Genomic DNA, 24,410 nt, shown 5'->3' on the forward strand with positions numbered 1-24,410 from the left:
TGCATCCTCGAGGCTACAGGTTCCCCTGGACTAGACCATCCTCTAGATAGAGATGACTATCAAACCCATGAAAGATTGTACAAACAGTAGAGATCTGTATAGATGTGACCTGTTAAAATTATTATTCAAGTCCCTGAGAAGTCAATTTAACAGCTACCTTTGAGTACTTAGCACTGGCATAATTTTGAATGCTTAAGAGATGTGGCTTCTTATTAACATCAGTGATGATGTAACACTTCTCAGCTCCATGGGTTTTTGAAAGTATAATGTGATTTAAAATTCCTTCAGGTATTTGTGTGTGTTTTGGGAGACAGTACAGACGCAGAAACCCGCTTAGTGCCTTAGCTTCTAGCTGCTAATAAATGTCTGTGGCAGAGGGCGAAGGAGAGAAGAAAGAGGTTGTTTCAAGACAGAAACAAGACAAGATGAAGGTGGGATGGTAAAATCAAATAATTAAGGCTCTTTGTTGGATTTCTTCAGCTTCTTAGATTCAGAGAGATTTTTCTGGGTGCACCTAAGCTGAAAATTACAGCCAATACCGTATCCATGCAGTGATTACCAAGCAGTATTTATATTCTTCCTGCGCACTGGGCAGGGATTTGTCATTTCATACATCATTTACAACTTACTGCAGTGACTGATTCTTTTAGGGGGGTTATTTTATTCCTCATTTAATTCAGCAGTGCTCAAACTTTTTTCCCTTCCTTTTTCTTCCTTTGACTAGATTACCTTTACCTACCAACAAATCTGTCAGCACTTGAAACTACAAAAAGATTTTTTTAAAAGTTGTCTCTGTCCGATATTTCTTTTTTTCTATGATTTCATGCCTGGAATTGCAAAGTATCTGTTAAGTTAACCAAACTCTACATAGCATAAGATTTCTGTTAGTGGTTTACAGAGAGAAAAACAGACATGCTGTTTATGTAGTGTGGCAAAATTAGTTTGGGGCAGAATTCACTATTTGAACATACGCTTTTGTTATGACTTAAGATGCAGTAGAAATATGGTTTTTCAAGTTTCAGGGTTCTGTCTCTGAGTGGAGAAAAATATGGAAATTCTTACCTCATTGATCTATTGTTAAAAATTCTTTCTTTAAGGTAGAACTGATATATACATATGTATACACACTGTGTATATATGTATGTATGTATGTATGTATGTATATATATATATATATATGTAGCTGTCATAAAATTTAGAGCTGGAAGGGACCTTAGAAATCATATAGAGCAACCCTTCTATGTTACAGATGAGGAAACTGAAGGCCAGAGAGGTAAAGTCTTTTGCTTAGTTTCACATGGCTTGTAAAGCCGGGAATCCAGTTTAAATTTCCCCACTTCAAATCCCTGGCTCTTTCCACTAAACCACCTTATCCTTCACCAGAAATTGGCTTATATTTTTTAATTTAAAAAATGAGGCTAACTCATTTGTATAGACACACAGAGAGACTTAAGATGATTATAACTTTCAGAAGAGATTTTTTCTAACATTGTTCTCTAGACACAAAAGCTTTTGTCTAAAAAGAAAAGAATTTACTTTTCATCTATCATGCTTTTTGACATGCCTATTAGTTAGATAATACATTTAGATAGGCTCCTCCCCCTGCTTTTTACAGTTTTAACATACCATACCCCATGCAGTTAGAAGCTTAAAAAAAATCTTAAAAATGTTTTGGTCCTGGGCAGATAAGGGGGGGAAAAAGGACATAAGGAGTATATATGTAACCAAAATTATACAGCTACAGTGTACATGAACCAGTTATAACTCATCTTAATGAATGAATGTTATTTTTGCACAGAAGCTATGGTAAATTTCATTAAGTTCATCTTTATAACATTTAACAATATAGACTTTACCCTGCTATAGATTCAGCTTCTTAAAAAACATTATTGGATTTAATTTTTCTTAATTTTAAACTCTCATGTGTCATATTTTAAAAATTTTTTCAAAGCATTTTCACTTCTGCTGTCAAATTTTAAGTTTCCAACTATCTTGTGAGGTATCACTATTATCGTTCCTATTCTTTTTGTAACCTCCTTATGTTCTATCTCTGTCTTTTGAAATCCTACCCAGTCTATATAGCTTAGAACTCAGGAGTGAGGAACCTGCATCTTCCAGGTCACATGTGGCCCTCTAGGCCCTCAAGTGTGGCCCTCTGACTGAATCCAAACTTCACAGAACAAATTCCCTTTATAAAAGGATTTGTTCTGTAAAACTTGGACTCTGCCAAAAGGCCACACCCAAGGACCCAGAAGGCCACAGTTGGCCTTGAGGCCACAAGATTTCCTCACCCTTGTGGGTCAAATACCACTTATAAAAGTAAAAATGCTTTTCCTTGTTCCCCACTTCTTAGCTAAAAATGATTAATCTTTCATCTTATCTCAAAGCACGCTGTGCTTTCCTTCCTTCTTTCCTTCCTTCCTTCCTTCCTTCCTTCCTTCCTTCCTTCCTTCCTTCCGTTCTCTCTCTCTTTCTCTCTCTCCCTCTCCCTTCCTTGCTCCCTCCCCTTCCCTCCCTCCCTCTCTCTCTTTCTGTCTTATTTTCTTTCTTTCTTTCAAGGATCAGGTGTAGGGGAGTAAGAGTGATACAGATCACATGTTCAGTATGTGGGATTCCTAGCATGGCAACTCCCTCCAATAGTGCTTATTGGCAACTAATTTCTAACCTATATTCATTTATGGGCAGCTAGGTGGCACAGTGAATAGAGTGCTGGTCCTGGAATCAGGAAGACTCCATCTTCCCTTAATTCAAATCCAGCCTCAGACACTTACTAGCTATGTGACCCTGGGCAAGTCACTTACTCTGTCTGCCTCGATTTCCTCCTCTGTAAAATGATCTGGAGAAGGAAATGAGAAACCACTCCAGTATCTTTGCCAAGAAAACCCCAAATGGGGTCAAGGAGAGCAGGACATGACTAAAAAACAGCAACAAATTCATTTATAGAAAGTTGACTGGAGACACTGAGAAATTAAGTAACTAACCCTTGGTCACATTGCTAATATTTAAGAGAAATGCAACTTTAACCTAGATCTTCCTGACTTCAAGGTTGGTCCTCTTTTGATTGTGTGGGGGATGGGATCAAATGTTTGTTTTTAAAATGCTATGTATTTTTGTGCCCTCTTAATAATAAATTTAAATACTACTGTTATAGACATAGATAATTATTATTTTCATTTTCCTTCTATACTTAGATTGGTCTTGATATAAAAAATTTAGTTTGGAAAAAAGAGTCCTCTCTATTTAGAAAATAAACAGAAAATTGGACTGCTATCTATAGATTATAGGTGTTCCCATTTAAAGACAAACACATTATCATTCACAATAGCTTTCGGGCTCCTTCTATATCAAGGTTGGGAAACCTGTGGCCATGAGGCCACATGTGGCCTTCTAGGTCCTTGGGTGCGGCCTTTTCACTGAGTCCAAGTTTTACTGAACAAATCCTTTTATTAAGGGGATTTATTAGGTGAAGTTCGGATTCAGTCAAAGGGTCACACGTGAGGATCTAGAGGGTCCCACGTGGCCTTGAGGCTGCAGGGTCCCCAGGTTCTAGAAGTACCGGTGTACAAATTGCTATCCATTTTGATAAGTCTTGGAAGGGTCTATGTTATCTCTTGGATACACACCAAGGAAGACAATAGACCTCTCTATCGCTGTTCTCAGGTTGACAAGTAACTACCTCAATATCCCTGAGGAAAGAATCACTGGCACATACTCTTCTTCTCTTTTTCCTCTACTGTATCATTGTTGAGGAGGACAAATAGCTTCTTGCTTTCAGAACATCCTTCTCTCTCTTCTTCAGAGAGAACCTCAAGTCTGATTTTATGCTATTATCTTACAGCTGGCATTTTCCTTCCCTTTCTTCTCTCTGCAAACTCTTCCACTCTAATGTCCAGGTCTCCCTGCTTGAACCTCAGATCCCTTTGTCCCACTGAAGCCTTACTTCTGTTTCCTTTTGGGAAGCCTCCACTTTCCCTAACAACCTGGAGTGTATAGAGGTCTTTGATTCTCTTTACCTCCTTGTTCTGGGGAGAGAACCCTATATTCCTGAAACACATATAACAGTCATTCAGCTATGGCAGAAATACAAGCTTGAAATACATGATACAAGTCACTGTTACAATTTCCTCTATTATGTACAATGGTGAAGACTTTCAGCCTTGGGTCTTGAAACTGTGGGTATTTATATCTTAACCCTAAGCACTTGGTTAAGTTCTGTTTTTGTTTGTTTGTTTGATGGACAACCTCATGCAAATTCCTTTCCTTTGGTTCAGGGACTGCACAGGCCTGGTCATATCTGTCTCTCAGTCTTGTACCTCTCTCTTATCTATTCCACAGATTCACTCCACCTATCATTCTAATAATTGCTTAACCCTCTACTGATCACTCTGACCCTTTCTCCTTCTTTTTTTGGACCTCCCTCTAAGATCCCTATGCCTCAAACTCCCTGGGGTATTATGTATGTCAGGTAGAAATGTTCTTTAAAGAATAGAGAATGGAGACAATTTTAAGCATTCTCTATGGGAAAGTTACTAAATTCCCAAATAAAGTTTAGGCTTCCAATTTATTTATTGATTAGACACTATGTCTAGAGCCAGGGGTCGGGTTTTATTCTATGAAGTTTGGATTCAGTCAAAGGGCCTCACTTGAGGACCTACTTGAGGCCATAGCTTCCCTACCCCTGGTCAAGGCCTTCAAGATATTACTCCATTTTCAAATAATCCATTAGAAAAGAAAAACATGGTTGGGGTATGGAATTTAGTTGTTTAACATATTATGTTTAGTTGTTTAATGTATAGTATTTTTCAAAAGCCATCTCTTGACATTTAGGGTTCTCCAAAATTTAGATGCCCTACCTACCCTTCTAGGAGGATTTCACATTATTATCTATGACCCTAAGCAACAGAATATATGCATATGCTCTATTGGTAGAAAAGATTTTCTCACCAAGAGTTCCCTATACAGATGAACTCACAATTCTAGGGAGAGAGAAGAAAGGAAGGAGGAGGAATGAGAAGAAAGGAGGAAGAGAGATGGAGATGGGAAAGTAAAAAGACAAAGAACTCTGAGCAAATTGTTCTACTCCCCACCATCACTATATGCCCTGTGCTCTCTTACCTCAGCCGCTTTTTCCTTTAGTTCTTCATTATTCCAAGTATTCCATCCACCATTCATTTAGACCTGTAGAAAGTTCACTTATAATGATGATATTTTCCATTGAGAGAAATGTACAGATATGGTTAGGCCTCAGCCACAAATCTTAACATAAACTGGGATGGTACATTTACTATGTAGTATCAAGGAGCTTCCCCAATGGCTTTGTTTTGAACCAGATATGAATTTTTGGATGCATAGAATGGGCAAGGGACTATCTTCAAAAAACATAACATCTAATGGGCTATGCTAGCAAAGGACTTAAAAAGATGTCCTTATTATGACATGCTGTAGTTGTTCGCCAGAGGTAGTATGAGAGAATGGAGCCTCTAGAACTGGAAGTTGGAAATGCTGAGTTCCAGTGAAGTAACTGTTGGACTTGTCACCTACAACCTTGAATAAGTCACTGAATCTCGCTGAGGGTTCAAGTTCCTGACTGGCACCACAGTGAGGGTGGCTTGGACATTTTATGGTAATGACACTCTCTCTGATTCTTCTCATCCTTATATGCCCCAGCATGTAACATGCAGAAAAATAGGCAAAATAGGTGATAATTAGTCTTTTGAATAAATGATTGCTGGAATGAATAAATAAATGAATGAAGGTTCCTTTGGATGATGGCTACATTTATGTCATCACTTTTATATGCATTCTCTCATCACCCTCATGAGGCGGGTACTCTGATATCCTTATCCCTGTCTTGCAGATGAGGAAACTGAGGCAGGCAATGGAGATACCATTATTCATAATTTGCAAGTGAATTAAAGTGGTTTTCCAAGAGTTACACTGCTAATTAGTTTCTCTCCTGACTTCAGTAGTGAGTGCTTTCCCCCCTACTTCACTCTGTGTAGATATGCTCTTAGATATTTGATTTTTAAATGAAAATGACAACTGACATTTATCTGCAACTTTAAAGTTTGCAAGGTACTTTTTAGATATTGCCTCTTTTGAACCTCACAGCCATCTTGTGAGGTTGGTGGACACTGAGGCTCAAGGATGTCTTGACCATGGCCACAACAACTAGGTGGGATTTGAACCTGAGTCTTTCTGACTTCAGTTCTGATACTCTACTCCATTATGCTACTAATAATTTTTCTAATAAAAGAAGGGGAGGAAAGAAGTGCGAAGTGGTTTTTTGTTTGTTTGTTTTAGGAATAGTATCAAAATCATTTTCTTCTCAGCAATGATCTATAGATATTTTTGCCAATTCCATGTTTCGGAAGAGGGAGAAGAGGGAATGGCTCTGGGTTCACACTGGCAATGAGTCACCACGCCTTCAAGGCTTTAAGCTTGCCATTCTTTATCTGGGCAGCTTCAATGATTTTGAATACCTTAGAAGTCTCCCTTGAATGTTCTCCACCATGTGGGTATGAGGAAGACGGAGATACAGAACAGCAACTCAAAGACAGCAAGCTGTGTGACTATAAAAATAAATCAAGGGAGCTTATTGAAACCATCAGCAGCAAAGTAGTTTAGTCAAAATGAATTATGATGAATTCCCATTTTTGATATTTAAATCTAGTATTGTATATAACCATGCTGTATGGAAAATTATATGTATAATGTATTTTGCCATTAGCAACATGGCACCACAAGTTTATTTTAGGGCTTAATTTATCTCCTTCCCAGAAATCCTTTCTCTTTTACATCCCAGTCTTCAATCCCCTTCTCATATTTTAATTTTTTTTTAAATTCCCATATCCTTTTGTCCTTTTTCTAATAAGATCTCATGGCTTGTCATTTGACTTTTATGTTTTGTTTGGTTTTTAATTTGTTTACCACTAAACTCCACCCTGCCCTCCTTTTTTAGACTTGCACAACCTTCCTTATGATTTTTCTTGTATTCAGAGTAGCATGTTACCCTGAAGCTGGTGAGCAAATAATGTTTTTAAATCAGCTGACAGCACTGGTAGCTCCAAAGGTGGCCTGAGCCTTGGGGATTCATCTCAGCTAGGTGCTAGGCAGGCAGTATGTTGTACTGCAAATCTCACCGGACCGGGAGACAAGAAACTCAGGTTCTACTCATGGCTGTACCACGAACTCACAATATGCTCTAAGGCAAAATATTCTATACCTCTTCAATCCTGTCTTCCCCATTGGTAAAATGAGAGATAAGATTAGATGATTTCTCTGGTCCTTTCCCATCCTAATTTCTTTTACTCTATAAATCAAGAACTTAAAGAAATTAAATGGAAAGATAGAAATAATCAGGAAGAATTGGATTTACCAAGATGTGTTATTATTTAAATAACACTGAAGTGGGAGTTAGAAGGTAACCATAGGAATTTCATTTGATTCCTCTCAGACTCAGTTTCCACATTTGGAAAAGGTATAGTAGTCAAAAAGATGATTTATAAGGTCCATTTAATTTCATAATTTTTCACGATTTATAATCTATTACATAGGATCTATGTTACATAATTGGAGTAGATAAAGGGCCAGCTTTAGAATAAGAAAGCTCTGGGTTTGAGTGCTGTCACTGACACATATTATCAAGTCACTTAACATCTCAGGCAACACCCTAGGCAATTAGTTCTGTAAGCATTTATTAAGTATTTACTGCATACCACATCAGGCACTGTGCTTAGCATTTGGGATGGTAAAAACCCTGTCCTCATGGTGTCACGTTCTAACAGGGGAGAGAACATGAAAATACGTAGGTACTTCCAAGATAAATACAGAATAGATCATATTGAAAGACTAGAGGAGTCAGGAAGAGAAGGCCTTGAAAGGTCTTCTGTGGATGGCAGCATTTGAGGTGAGTTTTGAAGAGAGCCAGAGTTAGAAGTGGAAACATTGGAATGCCAGGGAGCATCCCAACAGGAGAGAGAATTCAAAGGCACAGAGATTAGAGATGGAAAGGTGTGTATGAGGATTTGCAAGAAGGCCAGTATGGATTGACTGTGGAGTATGCCATCCACAGGATATAGGAGTAAAGTGTAAGAAGACTCAGAAGATAGGAAATGGTCAGGTTGTAAAGAACTTACTAGCCCAAGGACTTTCTATTTGATCCTGGAGGTAAGACAGGGCCACTGGAGAGAAGAGAGGGATGATGTGGTGACCTATGCTTTAGCATAGTCACATTTGCCAATCAGTGGAGGATGTATTGGAGTGCACAGAGACCTGAGGCAAGGCTGACCAACCAAAATGCTATTGTGATCACCAAGGTGAGAGGTGGTAGCTGTAGGAGTGCAAGAGCGGGATATAACCAAGAGGTGGGAAGAGAGAAATGGCAGTGTTTGTTGGCTGACTGAATATGTGCAGTGAATGAGAGTGAGGAGGAGAGGGTGACACACACTGAGACTGCAAGTCTGGCAGCCTCCAAAATAAAAAAGTAATGGGAATACCCAGAAAAGGGGAGAGATTGGTGCAGATAAGTTTAGTATTCAACCTATAGGATTTCCAGTTGAAGATATTGAAAAGACAGCTGGTAATATGAGATGGAGCTCAGGGGAGAGGCTAGAGTTAGATGTATAGATGTGGTAATCATCTGAATAGAGATGATAATTGAGTCCATCTAAACATGATGGAGCATGATGTGGGTGAAGATCCCAAAGAGGAGGTTGAGGTCAGGAGGAGAATCAGGAGAGAAGAAGGGTCATGGAAACCTAAACAATATCCAACAAAAATCAAATGAGTTCTATGAAATTACATGTCCAGACACATCCTCTTCAAAAAAAAAAAAGAGTTATGATAGACAGCTAGTTGAATAGCTAAGGCGTGGTGATGGATTAAAAAAAATTCTTCTCTATGATTTACTTATCCTTCAAGAATTTTTTGTTCTTACCATGTATAGATTTGTAGACATTTTCCTAGTAGTGTCCATTAGTAGATGGCCCTATTGAGAGAATGTGGGGGATAATCACATTGAGTTTTAACAGTATCGAAGCTAGCATTGACTAAGGACTAAACTCAACATGTTGTAGTGGCAAAGGTGAGGGACTCATGATCACCAGAAGTGTAGGTTCACATGCCACGTCTGTCACGGAGTTGTCATGTGAGCCTAGGCACATCACTTAGTGTTGTATAGCCTTCATTTCCGTACCTGAAATACTGCCTCCTCTGATCCACATCAGCAAATTGTTGCTGTCATACAGAGCTAGAGATTTTCCTCAAGGCCACTTGAGGGATGTTGAGAGACTTGCTCATGGTCACTTAGCCAGTAGGGAGCAGACTTGATAATGAAATGCAAGACTTGGAACCCCACCTCCCTGACCCTAAGTCTGGGCCTGTGTCCACATTACCTCTTGCTAAGCATAATATGACACATAAATTCAAGGACTGCACCTCCCACATTTTTTTTCCGGCCAAAGACATAGCACATTTATTAGGTAATTCATGAAATGAAATCCTTCATCACAAGGTAGCTGTTACTTCTATTGTAGTTATTGGGTATTTACCACCAGTGACTAAACTGTACTGGACATTGTTTCACAGGGATTCCGCCAACAACTGAACATTACAATAACAAATTTATGGGGGGAGAGTTTAAAGACTAATAATAAAGAAGACAGCAAAACCTTCCTTCCTACTTTTGCTATGAGCTCTGTCCAAGAGGAAAACAGTCAGCTACCTCTGCGCCCCTTTCTATCAATATACCAGTGCTCCTTTTACCTTAATAATCTTTTCAAAATATCAAGCATAAGTAGTATTTTCTCCCAACCTTAAAAAAATAGCATGAGGTGGTTATTGTTGAAACGGTTATTCCCACTGAAAACCATCTCCAGAGATAGGTTTTGTCATGAGGCAAGAAAAGGCTATGGAAACAGATGGTTTTTACAGTGTCTACACTACCTCTGCATTAACTTTTAGAGCAGAAGAGCTCCCAAGCTTGGCAGCATTCCCAAACTGCTCTATTTACCCGTGATTGGTATGATTAGTTTCCTTTCTCTCCTATACTTACACTATCATACATAGTACTTAAGAGAAAACAAGTCTATAGTGCCCTCCCCCATCCCGGCTCGGCGCAGAGATCCTGCCCCCTACTGACTCTTTTCCTCCTTATTAACAAAAATATTTTCTCTCTATCCCATCCTTCATTTTTCCCTCTGGAAAAAAGAAAAAGAAAACAAAACCCTCGTAACAAATATGAATAGTCAAGGAGAACAAATTGCTGCACTGGTCATATCCAACAAACATGTCTCAGTTTGCAAACTAAATCCATCAGCTAGCCCTCTGTCAGGAAGTGGGATGTAGGTTTCACCATGAGTCAGTCATTTGGAATCTTGGTTGGTTTCTGCATTGATTGCAGTTCTTAAGTCCTTTAAACTTTGTCTCTCTTTATAATGTTGTTTTTATTGCATAAACTGTCCTGGTTCTCCTGCTTACTTTACCCTGAATGAGTTCATATAAGTCTTCCCAGGTTTCTCTGAAATCATCCCCATTTATTCCATTAAATTCATTTATGAAAATTTGTTCATCATTCCCCAACTGATGGGCACAGCTTTTGTTTCCAGTGCTTTGGAATCACAAACAGTGAGGGAGAAGGGAACAGGTAATTTATTAAGCACCTACTATGTGACAGGTACCGTACTAAGCACTTTGCAAATATCATCTCTGATATCTGCTTTAAATATTTTCTGTAACCATCTTCCTGGTGTTCTTAATCCCTGTCCATTTTCTTCCAGACAGAGCTCTTTGTTCATGCCTTTAAGGATCAGCTGATCAGAAGTGCCCTCTTAGCCCTCTACACAGCCCGGCCAGGCTGTGTCCTCAAGAAACCACCCACTCCCAAGAACACTGTGGAGGAAGAGACTAAACCTGCAGGGTCCCTGCCCCCCATCCAAAGGCAGGATTCTATCCCACATCACTCGGACTATGACGAAGAAGAGTGGGTAAGGGTCTCTCTGTCCTCCATCCCCGCCTTTGAATGAGTATGCACTCACAAACAAAAGTACAGGAAACTGGTAGGTCTCCCCTTCTAACCAAAACACATTCCTGGAAGCTAAGGCATAAAACAAATTGTCATAAAGCGGATCACATATATATCTGTAGGAACAGAACTGAAATTGGGTGTTGTGTTCCTGACCAAGGATTTTGTGACAAATGACCAATATTATGTCATAAAAGCAAAGATACAGCAACTATAAAACACTATAAGCACTTAAATAGTAAAATTATATCCCAAGCCCTATAAAATGGGCATAAATATACTACATTGATTATGCCATGCACTATAAACTACGCACTGCTCTATAAAGAGCGCATACAGTGCATAAAAAACAAAATTCAACTCTGTCATAAATTTGGCTTGAAATGAATATGCTGGCTATAATAAACATTAATTAAACATTTAATTAAACAATAATACTTTTGCCTTCTTGTAATTTAGAAAGGCTTTTAGAGAATGATTTACATGGTCTAACTCTCTTATAAAAGTACTTAAAGGAAGTTTGAACTGATAAATTTTTCCCTAGCCAGAGAATGTTTTTTCCTGCAGCAAGAAAAGCTAGATTGGTGTTCAGAGTGATGGGTAGAATCACAACATTTTGTTGTTGATAAGGAAGATAGATTCTTCCAATAAAAGTTAATTTTTTAAGTGTATGAGTTAACCTAACTTTTCTTTATTCTTTTTCTCTTTTTTTTTTAACCTCCTCAGTTTATTTAAAGCTGTAAGTACATCTGGTCAATAGTAAATGAAATCACTGCTGCTAGGAATTAGCAATGGCTGTTGTCAGTCTTTTTCACTCTTTACTGCTGTGGTTTATGTCCTCATATTTTGACTATAGGCTACTATGTATTTTCTATTTAAGGTACTCTGCCCATGACTGGTATCCATGGCTGAAAAGTCCAAGTATAACCAAAAGTCATCCTTTTTATTCTCTTAATTGCTCTGGACCCCCCCCCCCTTAAAATCCAAGTTAATAGGATAGCATTTAGCATAGGACAAATTTGATTCCTTTAGTGACCATTTTTCTCATATAGTTCCCATTTCTGCACTCATTCATACATCAAATGTTTATTGAGCACCTGTGATGTGTGCTGGGCAGCAATTTCTCTGAATACTTGATAGTTTGTTGACACGCCATTAGAACATTTTACATCTCAGTGGAAAACCACAACAGTCAGTGACCAGATCATTAGTATGTAGATTTGAAAAGGAACTTTGAAGCAGTTCTCACTAGGGCATTGCTATGACAGGCATGAGACAGCCCCCGAACTGACCACAGGTTGTTGCTAATGAAAGGAACACTGCCCAGGAGACTTGAGGTCTGAGACTTTGGTGAGGAGCACGTTTTTACCAATGGCTAGACATAGAAATAGGTGAAGGGTGAGAACTCCCATGTACTTAAAAACAAACAAAGAAGTTCTTGTCTTTGGATTAAAAAGATTTTTGAAAATTGGATTTCAGAGAAATAATTCTGCATTTTACAAGTTTTTTTTTCTACTTTAAATAATTAAAAAAAACCATTCATATGAATTCACAAATGAGCTTTTCAGTACTAGATGCAAAATTTAACTCTTTTCCTCTGGTCCTTGTGTAACAGCGGTCTCCAAAGCTTTGGCTCACTCTTAGGACTTGCTCTCTCTTAAAAGTGTCATGTGAAAAAAATGAAGTTATCTAAAGATGATTTGGCTTTAAGAATGTGATAATATGTCTGAAGATGCATCCAAAAATAAAGAAAAATTAGAAATAATGGGTATAGACATATAGAAATAAAAGCAACCATTCTTCTCCCCCCGCCCCATTCAGATAATTCCTTATTCTGACAGTGGCTTATTATGTTGCATTAAGGATATGTATGAATAGTGTATGGATCGTATGTGTATTGTTTTGGGTCAGGGTGTTATGTGAGAAAATATAGGAATGGGAATGAGTATATAGCACATATTAGGGGCAGTTAGGAGAACCTGAGTTCAAATCTGGCCTCAGATAATTCCTAGCTGTGTGACCCCAAGCAAGTGACTTAACCCCAATTGCCTCCTAAAAAAATGGCATTATATTTGGACTAAGAGAGAGAAACAGAAATGATGTCATCATTGGAGTATACACAGGGATGTGCTGGTAAGTGTTTAACATCTACATTATTAACATTTTTTCCATCAGTTTCATAAGTCTAGACAATGAGCAAGATAAATCAAGCCCTGATTTGTAGAGCTTGCCAATTTTTAAGGCTCATGGAAAATTTGACAACTGGCTTTCTAGGTTTAAACATGCTCTAGCACACCTCTGAGTCAGATGACTTGGAAAAAAAAAGGAATTCAATCAGGACTTCAGGAAACAGACTACAAGCTTGGCATCCATGACCTAAATAAATAGCTCAGATAGTGAGAAAGAGAGGGAGACAAGGAGGAGGAGGAGGAGGAGAGAGAGAGAAATGGATGTATAGATGGAAGGGTAGATGGATGGATAGATAGATGAACAGATGGCTATAGAAATTGTAGAGAGATAGATAGATGCCAGAGTTTTCATATAATTTCCTTTGTGATCCTATATATTTTATTTTATGCATTTAATAACATCAGTATCCTGAGAAGGAATCCATAGGCTTTAATTGACTGCCAGTGGGTGCCATGACACCCAAAAAGGTTAAAAACCTTGACACAGAGGGATAGATAGATAGATGGCTGGCTGGCTATAGAAATAGAGATAGATATGTAGAGAGATATAGATAGATACCTGTATTTTCATATAATTTATTTCCTTTGTTTTATGCGTTTAATAACACCAGTTTTCTGAGAAGGAACCCATAGGCTTCACCTGACTGCCAAAGGGGGCCATGACACCCAGAAAGGTTAAGAATCTTGGCACAGAGGAATAGTATAGTTTTAGTGATGGGGGACTTCAATTGCCTTAATATCCAATAGAGTGTCTCTCTGCCTTAAGCAGTAAAGCTAATAATGTCTTGATTTACCTTAATGATAGTCATTCTTCAAAAGCTGGAAGAAACAAGTGTAACTGCTCTTCTAAACTGAATTTTCAACAACAAGCAGGAGCTGGTGGCTTAAGTAGGAATGGTAGAAACTTGGAGAGAATTGTCTTAGAGTTCATAATGAAGAAAAGTAATTCAAGGAATATGCTGACACAGCTTTCAATGGATTTAGAGAAAGAACCCCCTCACCTTTCTCTTCCCTTCCCTTTCTCAGGGGAAATTAGCTCAGGAGGAATGGGAACCTTTCAAAGAGAAATGATTCTAATAATAGGAAACAATGGAATTTTCAAAAGATAACAATGTGGATGCACAGGAAACTCATCGTTCAACTTAGATTTTTTTGAAAAGCACACTGAAAAGACAAGAGAGGGCAGGTGACTCAGGATGAATTCAAAAGTGTCCATTAGTCCTTTGAGAAAAGTGTTAGGGTGTAAAAATGAATAATGAGCTAACATTGGTTAAAAAAAAAGCTAAGCATACTGAAAATTTGTTCCTTTTAAAACTATTTGGCCGGGGAGAAAAGAGGAATAAAGGAAATCTAAAACTACTGCTTAATGTAGATCAGATTATAAAGGGTAACAAAGAGAAGGCCTTCAAGGAGAATGATGTTTTGCGCCGAAAAAAGATAGTACATTGCCATCATCATCGCTACTATTTTTTTTTATTTAACATATTTGGTTTTCAGCATTGATTTTCACAACAGTTTGAATTACAAATTTTCTCCCCATTTCTACCCTCCCCCCCAACTCCAAGATGGCTTATATTCTGGTTGCCCTGTTCCCCAGTCAGCCCTCCCCTCTATCACCCCCCTCCCCTCTCATCCCCTTTTCCCTTCCTTTCTTGTAGGGCAAGATAAATTTCTACGCCCCATTGCCTGTGTATCTTATTTTTTAGTTGCATGCAAAAACTTTTTTTGAACAACTGATTTTAAAACTTTGACTTCCAAATTCTCTCCCCTCTTCCCTTCCCACCCACCCTCCCTAAGAAGTCGAGCAATTCAACCTAGGCCACACATGTATCATTATGTATAACCCTTCCACAATACTCATGTTATGAAAGGCTAACTACATTTTGCTCCTTCCCAACCCATCCCGCTTTATTGAATTTTCTCCCTTGACCCTGTCCCCTTTCCAAAGTGTTTGTTTTGATTACCTCCACCCCCATCTGCCCTCCCCTGCATCATCCCCCCCCTTTTATTTTTTTTTATCTTCCTCCCTCTTCTTTCCTGTGGGGTAAGATATCCAACTGAATATGTATGGTATTCCCCCTCAGGCCAAATCTGATGAGAGCAAGGTTCACTCATTCCCCCCTCACCTGCCCTCTCCACTCCTCCCACAGAACTGCTTCCTCTTGCCACTTTAATGCGAGATAATCCACCCCATTCTATCTCTCTCTATCTCCCTCTCTCAATATATTCCTCTCTCATTCCTTAATTTCATTTTATTTCTTTTAGATATCTTCCCTTCATCTTCAACTCACCCTGTGTCTGCTCTCTCTCTTTTACATATATATATATATATATATATATGTAAACACATATATATATACACATACATACACATACATATATATATACACATAAATATATGCATACATACACATTCACCTATATATATATATATATATATATATATATATATATATATGCATATTCCCTTCAACTACCCTAATACTGAGGTCTCATGAATCATACATATCATCTTTCCATGTAGGAATGTAAACAAAACAGTTCAACTTTAGTAAGTCCCTTGCAATTTCCGTTTCTTGATTACCTTTTCATGCTTCTCTTGATTCTTGTGTTTGAAAGTCAAATTTTCTATTCAGTTCTGGTCTTTTCACTGACAAAGCTTGAAAGTCCTCTATTTTATTGAAACTCCATATTTTGCCTTGGAACATGATACTCAGTTTTGCTGGGTAGGTGATTCTAGGTTTTAATCCTAGCTCCATTGACCTCCAGAATATCGCATTCCAAGCCCTTCAATCTCTTAATGTAGAAGCTGCCAGATCTTGGGTTATTCTGATTGGGTTTCCACAATACTCAAATTGTTTCTTTCTGGCTGCTTGCAGTATTTTCTCCTTGATCTGGGAGCTCTGGAATTTGGTGACAATATTCCTAGGAGATTTCTTTTTGGGATCTATTTGAGGAGGTGATCGATAGATTCTTTCAATTTCTATTTTGCCCTGTGGCTCTAGAATATCAGGGCAGTTCTCCTTGATAATTTCTTGAAAGATGGTATCTAGGCTCTTTTTTTGATCATGGCTTTCAGGTAGTCCAATAATTTTTAAATTATCTCTCCTGGATCTATTTTCCAGGTCAGTGGTTTTTCCAAGGAGATATTTCACATTGTCTTCCATTTTTTCATTCCTTTGGTTCTGTTTTATAATATCCTGATTTCTCATAAAGTCACTAGCTTCCACTTGCTCCAATCTAATTTTTAAAGTGGTATTTTCTTCAGTGGTCTTTTGGACCTCCTTTTCCATTTGGCTAATTCTGCCTTTCAAGGCATTCTTCTCCTCATTGGCTTTTTGGAGCTCTTTTGCCATTTGAGTTAGTCTGTTTTTTAAGGTGTTGTTTTCTTCAGTGTATTTTTCGGTATTTTTCTGGGTCTCCTTTAGCAAGTCATTGACTTGTTTGTCATGGTTTTCTCGCATCCTTCTCGATTCTCTTCCCAATTTTTCCTCTACTTCTCTAACTTGCTTTTCCAAATCCTTTTTGAGTTCTTCTATGGCCTGGGACCAGTTCATGTTTTTCTTGGAGGCTTTTGTTGTAGGCTCTATGACTTTGTTGTGTTCTTTAGGCTGTATGTTTTGGTCTTCTTTGTCACCAAAGAAAGAATCCAAAGTCTGAGACTGAATCTGGGCGCATTTTCGCTGCCTGGACATATTCCCAACCCACTAACTTGACCCTTGAGTTTTTCAGTGGGGTATGACTGCTTGTAGACTAATGAGTGGGGAGGTGCCAGCTCTGTCAGACCCACACTCCTCCTTCCCCAAGAACCCCCAGTCCAGACTGGGCTTAGATCTTCAGCAGGCTGTTGCACTCCTGCTCTGATCTGCCACTTAATTCCTCCCACCAGGTGGGCCTGGAGCCGGAAGTAACAACAGCTGTAGCTGCCCCACCTCCACTGCCCCCGGGGCTGGAAGCCGAACCGCAAACTCCTTCCACTCCCGCAGCTTTTCCCACTAACCTTCTCTGCAGTCTTTGGTGTTTGTGGGTCGAGGGGTCTGGTAACTGCCGCAGCTCACATATTCAGGGCGCTAGGGCCCCCTTCGACTGGCTTCTGGTCTGGATGGTCCACGCCGCTCAGGCTGGGCTCTGCTCCACTCCGTTCCCAGCTCCCAGCGGAATAGACCTCACCCAGAGACCATCCAGGCTGTCCTGGGCTGGAGCCCTGCTTCCCTCTGCTGTTCTGTGGGTTCTGCCGTTCTAGAATTGGTTCAGAGCCATTTTTTATAGGTTTTTGGAGGGACTCGGGTACGGAGCTCACTCTAGTCCCTGCTTACCAGCCGCCATCTTCCGCTACTATTTTTTTAAAAATAATATTTTCACATTTGCAAAGCTCTATACATATGACTACTAGGAAGTTGCAACCCAAGGTAATGGAATAGAATAGTTTTAGTAATAGTAATAGAATGGCTTTGCTTTCCTTAATGACTTCAAGTCAACAGGCCAAAGTGAACTCACCCCAGGTACCAAAAGAACTGTTGAATATGATTGCTGAGTTGCTGTCTTTGAACAACTATGGAGCATGAGAAAGGTGTCATAGGACTACCTAAAGGCAGATGTCCCAATTTTAAAAAATTTAAAAAGAAAGAGTTTCAACTGAAAAATAGAAATGAATGAGCTTGACAAGATTCCTAACTAAATTCTAGAACATTATTAAAGAGATGGTTGGTAAGTATCTATCCATAAATTTGATCAGAAGGATCTAATTAACCACATATTCACATATGATTGTTGGAATGATAGATTAGAGGAATGCCCAGAATAGAGATTCCTAAGTCTTAGCAAAGCATTTGACCATGTTTCTCATACTATCCTTTTGGACAATGTAGAGATAAGTAGGCTGGACAGTGGTATAATTAACTAGATTTGGAACTAGTTGACTGCCTGCACTCAGTAAAGTCATACCTGCTTCAAGATTAAACTGGAGGGAGGTCTCTAGTGGAAACCTCAGGTACCTCTACTTGGTCCTATGCTGTTTTATCAGTGAGTTGGATAAAAGCATAGATGTCAAGCTTATTTTATTTGCAGAGCACACAAAGCTAGGAGCAGCAATTAACACAACATCCTATGACAGTAAAGATCTGAAAAGTTTTTGACTGGGTAGGCCACAGGAGGTCCATCTAACATGAAAAAATTTAAAAGATAAATATAAAGTTATGCACCTAAGTTCAAAAAATCAGAGACATTATGGCATGAAAGGGAAGGCATGGCTAGATAACTGTTCAACTTTTAAAAATATGGGGGTTTTAGTGGGCAATTATGGAGAAACCAGTATGGCAGATTAGGGAAAGAGATAGTCTTTGAGTCAGGAAGACCTGAATTCAAGTCTTGCCTCTGATATATATTGACTATGTGACCATGGACAAGCCAGTTAACCTCGAAGTGTACTAGGCAACTTTCTAAGAATATCTTGCAAAGATGATGTTGATTCATGTTGCTAAAGGTATTGTCCTCATCTGAGAGTGCCTTTTACCAATAAAATTACAGTTCCAGTTGCTATCCCATGTGCCAGGAACATAATATGACAGCCCAAGAATCAAATGTTATATATGACTGCAGTAGGAGAATCATGCTATCTAAGAATACGGGGGTAATGGTCCTGATGACATTTACCCTGATTAGACTACATCTGCACAACTGGATTCAATTCTGGATCCCATGTTTTAGGAAGGACATTGATATACTGAAGAGCATTGAGAGAATTGTAGCCAAGTTGGTGAACAGCCTTGGGATCATGCAATTTGAAGAACTGTTGAAGAAACCAGAGATATTCAGGGAAGAGAAGAGAAGACTCAGGGGAGACATGAGAGTTGTTCAATCTTTGAAGAGTTGTCATATGGAAGAAGGATTAGACTTGTTCTGCTTGTTTCCCAGAGGGCAGAATCAGTGGCAAAGAATCAAAAGTTTGCAAATGCTGCTAACAATTGGGATTGTCCAAAAATAAAATGAGCTGTTTGAGAGATGGTGATTCTCCCTCAGTGGACGTATTCAAGCAAAATCTTTGTGGTGTCTTCTTAGGGGTGTCTTACAGGGGATTCTAGTTCAAGTTCAGGTTGAGCAAGATGGCCAAAATTTCAGAAGCGTGAGTGAAGTTAAGAGAGATTATCTTCAGGCATGGGGGACAGCCTATTTAAGAGCCTATAGTGTGATATAGAACACCAAGTTTGGAAGAACAGATACAAACCTAGCATGAATGTAATGTAGAATGTGGGAATGGGGAATTATGTGAAATGTGGCAGTAAAAAGTATTTTGGAGACAGGTTATAAGAGGCATTACATACTAGGCTGAGGCGTTTATCTTTTCTATTAAGCAATAGGGAACCACTGATGGCTTCTTGAGCAGGGGTGACATTCATATTTGTATCCTAGTAAAATTATTTTGGCAGCTATTTGGAGGATAGAATGGAGAGGGGAAGAGACTTGAGAGTTCTAGACCACTTAGGAGACCCCAGGAGTGGTCTAAGGCAGGAATAAGAAGGTAGAAGGAAAATGAAGATGAGGACATAAACTGGGGTGATGGATATGTGACTAGAGAAAAGGGGACAGAGGCAAGAGATGCAGCAGTAGGAGAAGCAGGGAGGGAGGAAGAGGAGTTCAAGTTGACTCCAAATTGGAAATCTGAATACCTAAAAGAATGGTGGCACCCTCAAGAGGAATGGGGGGTTTGGAAGAGGAGACAGTTTAGCAGGGAAGCAAATTAGTTCTATCTGGAATATATTGAGTTTGAGATCCCTAGATAGAGATTTCCAGCAGGTAGTTGTTGATGCGGGTCAGCCAGGGGGCACAATGGATAGAGCGTTGGGCTTGCAGTCAGGAAGACTCATTTTCCTGTGTTCAAATCTAGCTTCAGATACTTACTAGCTGTATGACCCTGGGCAAGTTACTTAACCCTGTTTGCCTCAGTTTTCTGATCTGTGAAATGAGCTGGAGAAGGAAATAGTAAACCACTCTATTATCTTTGCCAAGAAAACCTCAAATGGGGTCATGCAGAATTGGACACAACTGAACAACAACAAACACCAACAACAGAAGTTGTTAATATGGGATTGGAGTTCAAAAAAAGTGAGGGAAGATGTATAGATTTGGGGATCATCTTTGTAGAGATGTTTGGAACTCATGAGAAAATAGACAGTGTTGGCTACATTTTCTGTTCCCAGCTCTACTGTGAATAACCCTCTATTTAAGGGGTCTTAATTAATAAATTCCCCACAAGGTTTCATATTTCATATTTTTGACATAAGAAAATAGAGAATGAAAAATATATACCCTCAATAGACATGATTCATGGGAAATCAGTTCTTTTTCATTTTTTTTTTCTAGTCCAAGCCATCTTTTGATGTCAGAAAGTGATGTATAAGCCCTCTGACACTGATTATCGTATCTCCCTGTCCCATCTTCCACACATTTCCTGGCAAGTCAAGGCTCCATGTGTACACTTGGTCTTTTTTGCATTAGGCAGAATATATAATCCTCATGTTAAGATTTCCCTAATTACAAGAAGTGTTTTTAGTCTTGGCAAAAGTCACTCTAAACTTCCTCTTCTCCCATCTTGTTAATATCTTATTTTGGAGGAAAAAAATGATTAAGTTTCCATACTTACAGCAGCTTTCAGATATAAAGAGAAAGATCATTTCTTTCAATGGCAGAAACATTTAGAAGAGAAAATAGCCCAGAGAATTAAATAGACTTCTAAGTGATTTAATCACAGGTGGAAACAACTATTGCCTATTATTTTCAAATGATATGGTGTAAGTTCGTGCAGCTTTGGGGAAGGGAAGGAGGGAGGGAGGAAAGAAGGATGGAAGGAAGGAAGGAAGAAAAGGAAAGATGGAAAGAAGGAAGGAGGAGAGGAAAGAGGGAAAAAAGAAAGAAAGCTGGAAGAGAGAAAGGAAGGAAAAAATAAAAGAAGGGACAAAAGAAAAAAGGAAGTAAAGGATGGAAGGATGAAGGAAAAGAAAGAAGGAAGGAGGGAAGGTCATCCTAAGTGCTTTACAAATGTTATCTTCTTTGATCCTTAAAATAATCATATAAGTTGGTGCAGTTATTAGTCCCATATTACATTTGAGGAAACTGAGGCAGGTATCAGGTAAGTGACTTACTCAGGGTCACACAGGTATAAGGCCAGATTTTAACTCACATCTTCTTGACTCCAGGCCTAGACTGATATCCAGTGTGGTATGGCACAGAGGAAAAGGCCCAGGATTTAGAGTCAAACAGTCTAGGTTCACCTTATAATCCTGCTATTTACTATTTCTATGACCTTAGGTAACTCATCTCCCCTCATTTGGCACCACTTTCCTCCCCTGTAAACTGAGGGATTTGGACTGGATGATCTCAGTTCCCTTCCAGCCACAGATCTGTCATCTAGGATTCATATTTCTTCATGAATTAGATTCAATTTTATGAGCATTTATCAAACACCTACTATGCACTAGCCGTCATGGATAAAAGGCAAAACCAAAGCAATCCTTTTCCTCATTTATTGGTAGAAATCCATATGAATAAGTAAAAAATATATATAAAATAAATATAATATAAATAAATTTACTTTGTAAATAAATATAAAATATTTAAAATTGAATACAAAGTAATTTAGGTGGGGGGCACATTAGCAACTAGGCAAATCCAAGATGGCCTCTTGTTGGCAGTGGCACTTGTGGTGACCCTTGAAGGTAGCTGAAGATTCCAAGAAGTGGGGGTGATAAAGAGCAAAGGTCCTGGGCACAAGGGACAGGCTGTTCAGAAGCAGGACAAGAAATGCAATGGCATGTGCAGGAGACAGCAAATAGGCTGGTTTAGCAGGAACCTACATTGCCTAAGGGAGAATAACATAAAATCAGTTTATAAACATAGCTTGGAGTCAGACTGTAAAATCTCAAATGGCAAACAGGGGAGCTCTGCATTTTAGTCTAGAGTAGAGGAAGCTGCTGAAGATTTGTGAGCAGGAGCGTGACATAATGAGACATATGCTATTGTGATATCTGTTTGGTACCTGGGTGAAGGATGAATTCTAGGAGGATATTTCAGACACAAGGACCAGTTAGGAGGCAGTTCTAATAGTCCAGGCGAGAAAGGACAGAGTTGTGAACAAGTGGGTGGCTGAATGACTGGAGAACACGACAACAGCAACAATCATAACTAACGTGTATATGGTGTCTAGTACGTACCAGGTACTGTGCCAGGTGCTTTAAAATGATTATCCTATTTGGTTCTCACAGCAATCTTAGAAGAGAGATGCCATCCCCGATTTTACAGATGAGGAAACTGAGGCAAACTGAGCTTACATGACTTGGTGAGGGTCACACAACTTGTAAGTAAGTGTCTGAGGCTGGATTTGAAATCAGATCTTCCTGACTCCAAGTCCAGCACTCCATCCACTGTGCTGCCAAAGATGAAAGATATGAGAGATATTGTATAAGTTAGAATGAAAAGATCTGAGGACCGATCAGGTACCTGTTGGGTGAGGAGAGGGGGTGGCACAAAGCAAGGAATGAAGATTTGAAGAAGACTATTAGATTGTGAGCCTGGGCCACTTAAAGGATGGCAATGCCTTTGACAGTAATCAGAAGCTTTAGGAGATGTGTCAATTGAGAAAGAACACTGATGAGATCAGTTGTAAACTTGTTTGAGGTTGAGATATCACTGGAACATCCAGGTGGTGAACATTCAGCAGTTAGTTGATGATGTGAGACTGGAACCCTGAAGCAAGATGAAGGCTGGAGATGTCCATCTTGAAGTTGTTTGCATCAATGTGATCACTGAAATCGTGAGAATTGATGAGATGAGTGAAAGAAAGAGAAAAACCAACACATAGGAGATGGCACATGAAAGATGATCCTACAAAGAAGATAAAGAAAGTAATTTGAAGCATATAATTAAGTACCAATTAGCTGGACTTAATTTGTTGCCAGAAAGCATAGATGTCAATTTGTTTTGAACAGCGATTGCAAGAGTTTTGTCAACTCTAAAGGACATCTTGTCATTAAAATACCTTGAGAGACTGCATTATCTTTCTTGGATGCATTAAAAAAGGGAACTCCTGTATTTGCTGCTAGTTTGACTGTTCTTTCAGTTCTTTGTCCTGTATTTTATAAATTGGCAAATCTGAAAAATGGAGCCTAGCTATTTATGAGGTAGATTAGTCTGTAAGAAGCATGGCATGGCAGAAAGAGTGTTGGAACCAGGATCAGGGGAAACTTGCCCCCAACTAGCTGTGTGATAATGGACAATTCACTTAGTGTCTCTGAGCCTCGGCTTACTCATTTGTACAAAAAAGATGACACCTTGAGGGTTTATTGTGAGGGTTGAATGAGAAAATGTAGCTAAACATTATATAGACCTTATAGTACCTTATAAAATGCCAGCTATTAAGAATGATGATAAACATTTTGAAAATTAATAAATGTTAGTGAATCACTACCAGTCCCTCAATATTAACTCACAATTTATAGCCATGCTATTGTTGATTAGGAAGGAGGGAGCATCATTACTTCTAAATGTATTTAAAGGCTATTCGTTGTCCTTTCGCTCCCAATTGCAATGGGGAAAAAATGATGGTTGTATTCATCTAGATAATAACCATCCAATCAATATGGTGGGAAGAGATGCCAGCTTCCCAAAACACCCAGTCTTTTGCTGACTTTTAGTTATTAAGTGATTGAATGTTTTAAAGGTTTGTTTTCTTGAGAACTCAGAAAACAATTAAAGCCCAAAAGGAAGGTTTTAGGGTTTTATGACAATGTGTGCCAAACCATAGATGGCTGCCAATGGTATTCTCAGACTTTGAGTCAGTAAGGTTGACATATTGCTTTTCTTTATCTACACGAAATGGAGCAGATGCTTCAAGCAGCTGGGATTCCAAGATTAGTTTGTCCGAAATTTGAAAGTGTGTCATTCCTACAGAACTATTAAGTTGACCCAATTTTTGCTGCTTTAAATAATGACTGTATTCTTCACAATACTGCTGATTTATGTGGGGAACTGCTGTTCTATGGACAAGTCCAAGGCTGAGATCTTTTAAGCTCAACCCGGAAAACTGGCAAAACAGAAACAATGCTTATACTAATTGCTGACTTTGGTCTCTTTGTTCAAGTCTGCGCCAGCAAAACAAAGTGGAAACTTTTTCAAAATCCATTTTGCATTTTATATATGTGTATACG

At 38.9% G+C, this 24,410-nt stretch overlaps 1 protein-coding gene across 3 annotated transcripts in view; it reads left to right on the forward strand.

Annotated features, from left to right (window-relative positions):
- INPP4B (inositol polyphosphate-4-phosphatase type II B) overlaps window positions 1-24,410 on the forward strand; it is a 471,298-nt gene that overhangs the window by 298,535 nt on the left and 148,353 nt on the right. For all 3 annotated transcript variants that reach the window (XM_036763284.1, XM_036763286.1, XM_036763285.1), the window contains exon 14: window positions 10,779-10,985. In XM_036763284.1, coding sequence (XP_036619179.1) covers window positions 10,779-10,985 — 207 coding nt within the window. The remainder of the gene's footprint in view (window positions 1-10,778; window positions 10,986-24,410) is intronic.

The sequence above is a fragment of the Trichosurus vulpecula genome, chromosome 6 (genome assembly GCF_011100635.1).
Source record: "Trichosurus vulpecula isolate mTriVul1 chromosome 6, mTriVul1.pri, whole genome shotgun sequence".
NCBI lineage: Eukaryota > Metazoa > Chordata > Mammalia > Diprotodontia > Phalangeridae > Trichosurus > Trichosurus vulpecula.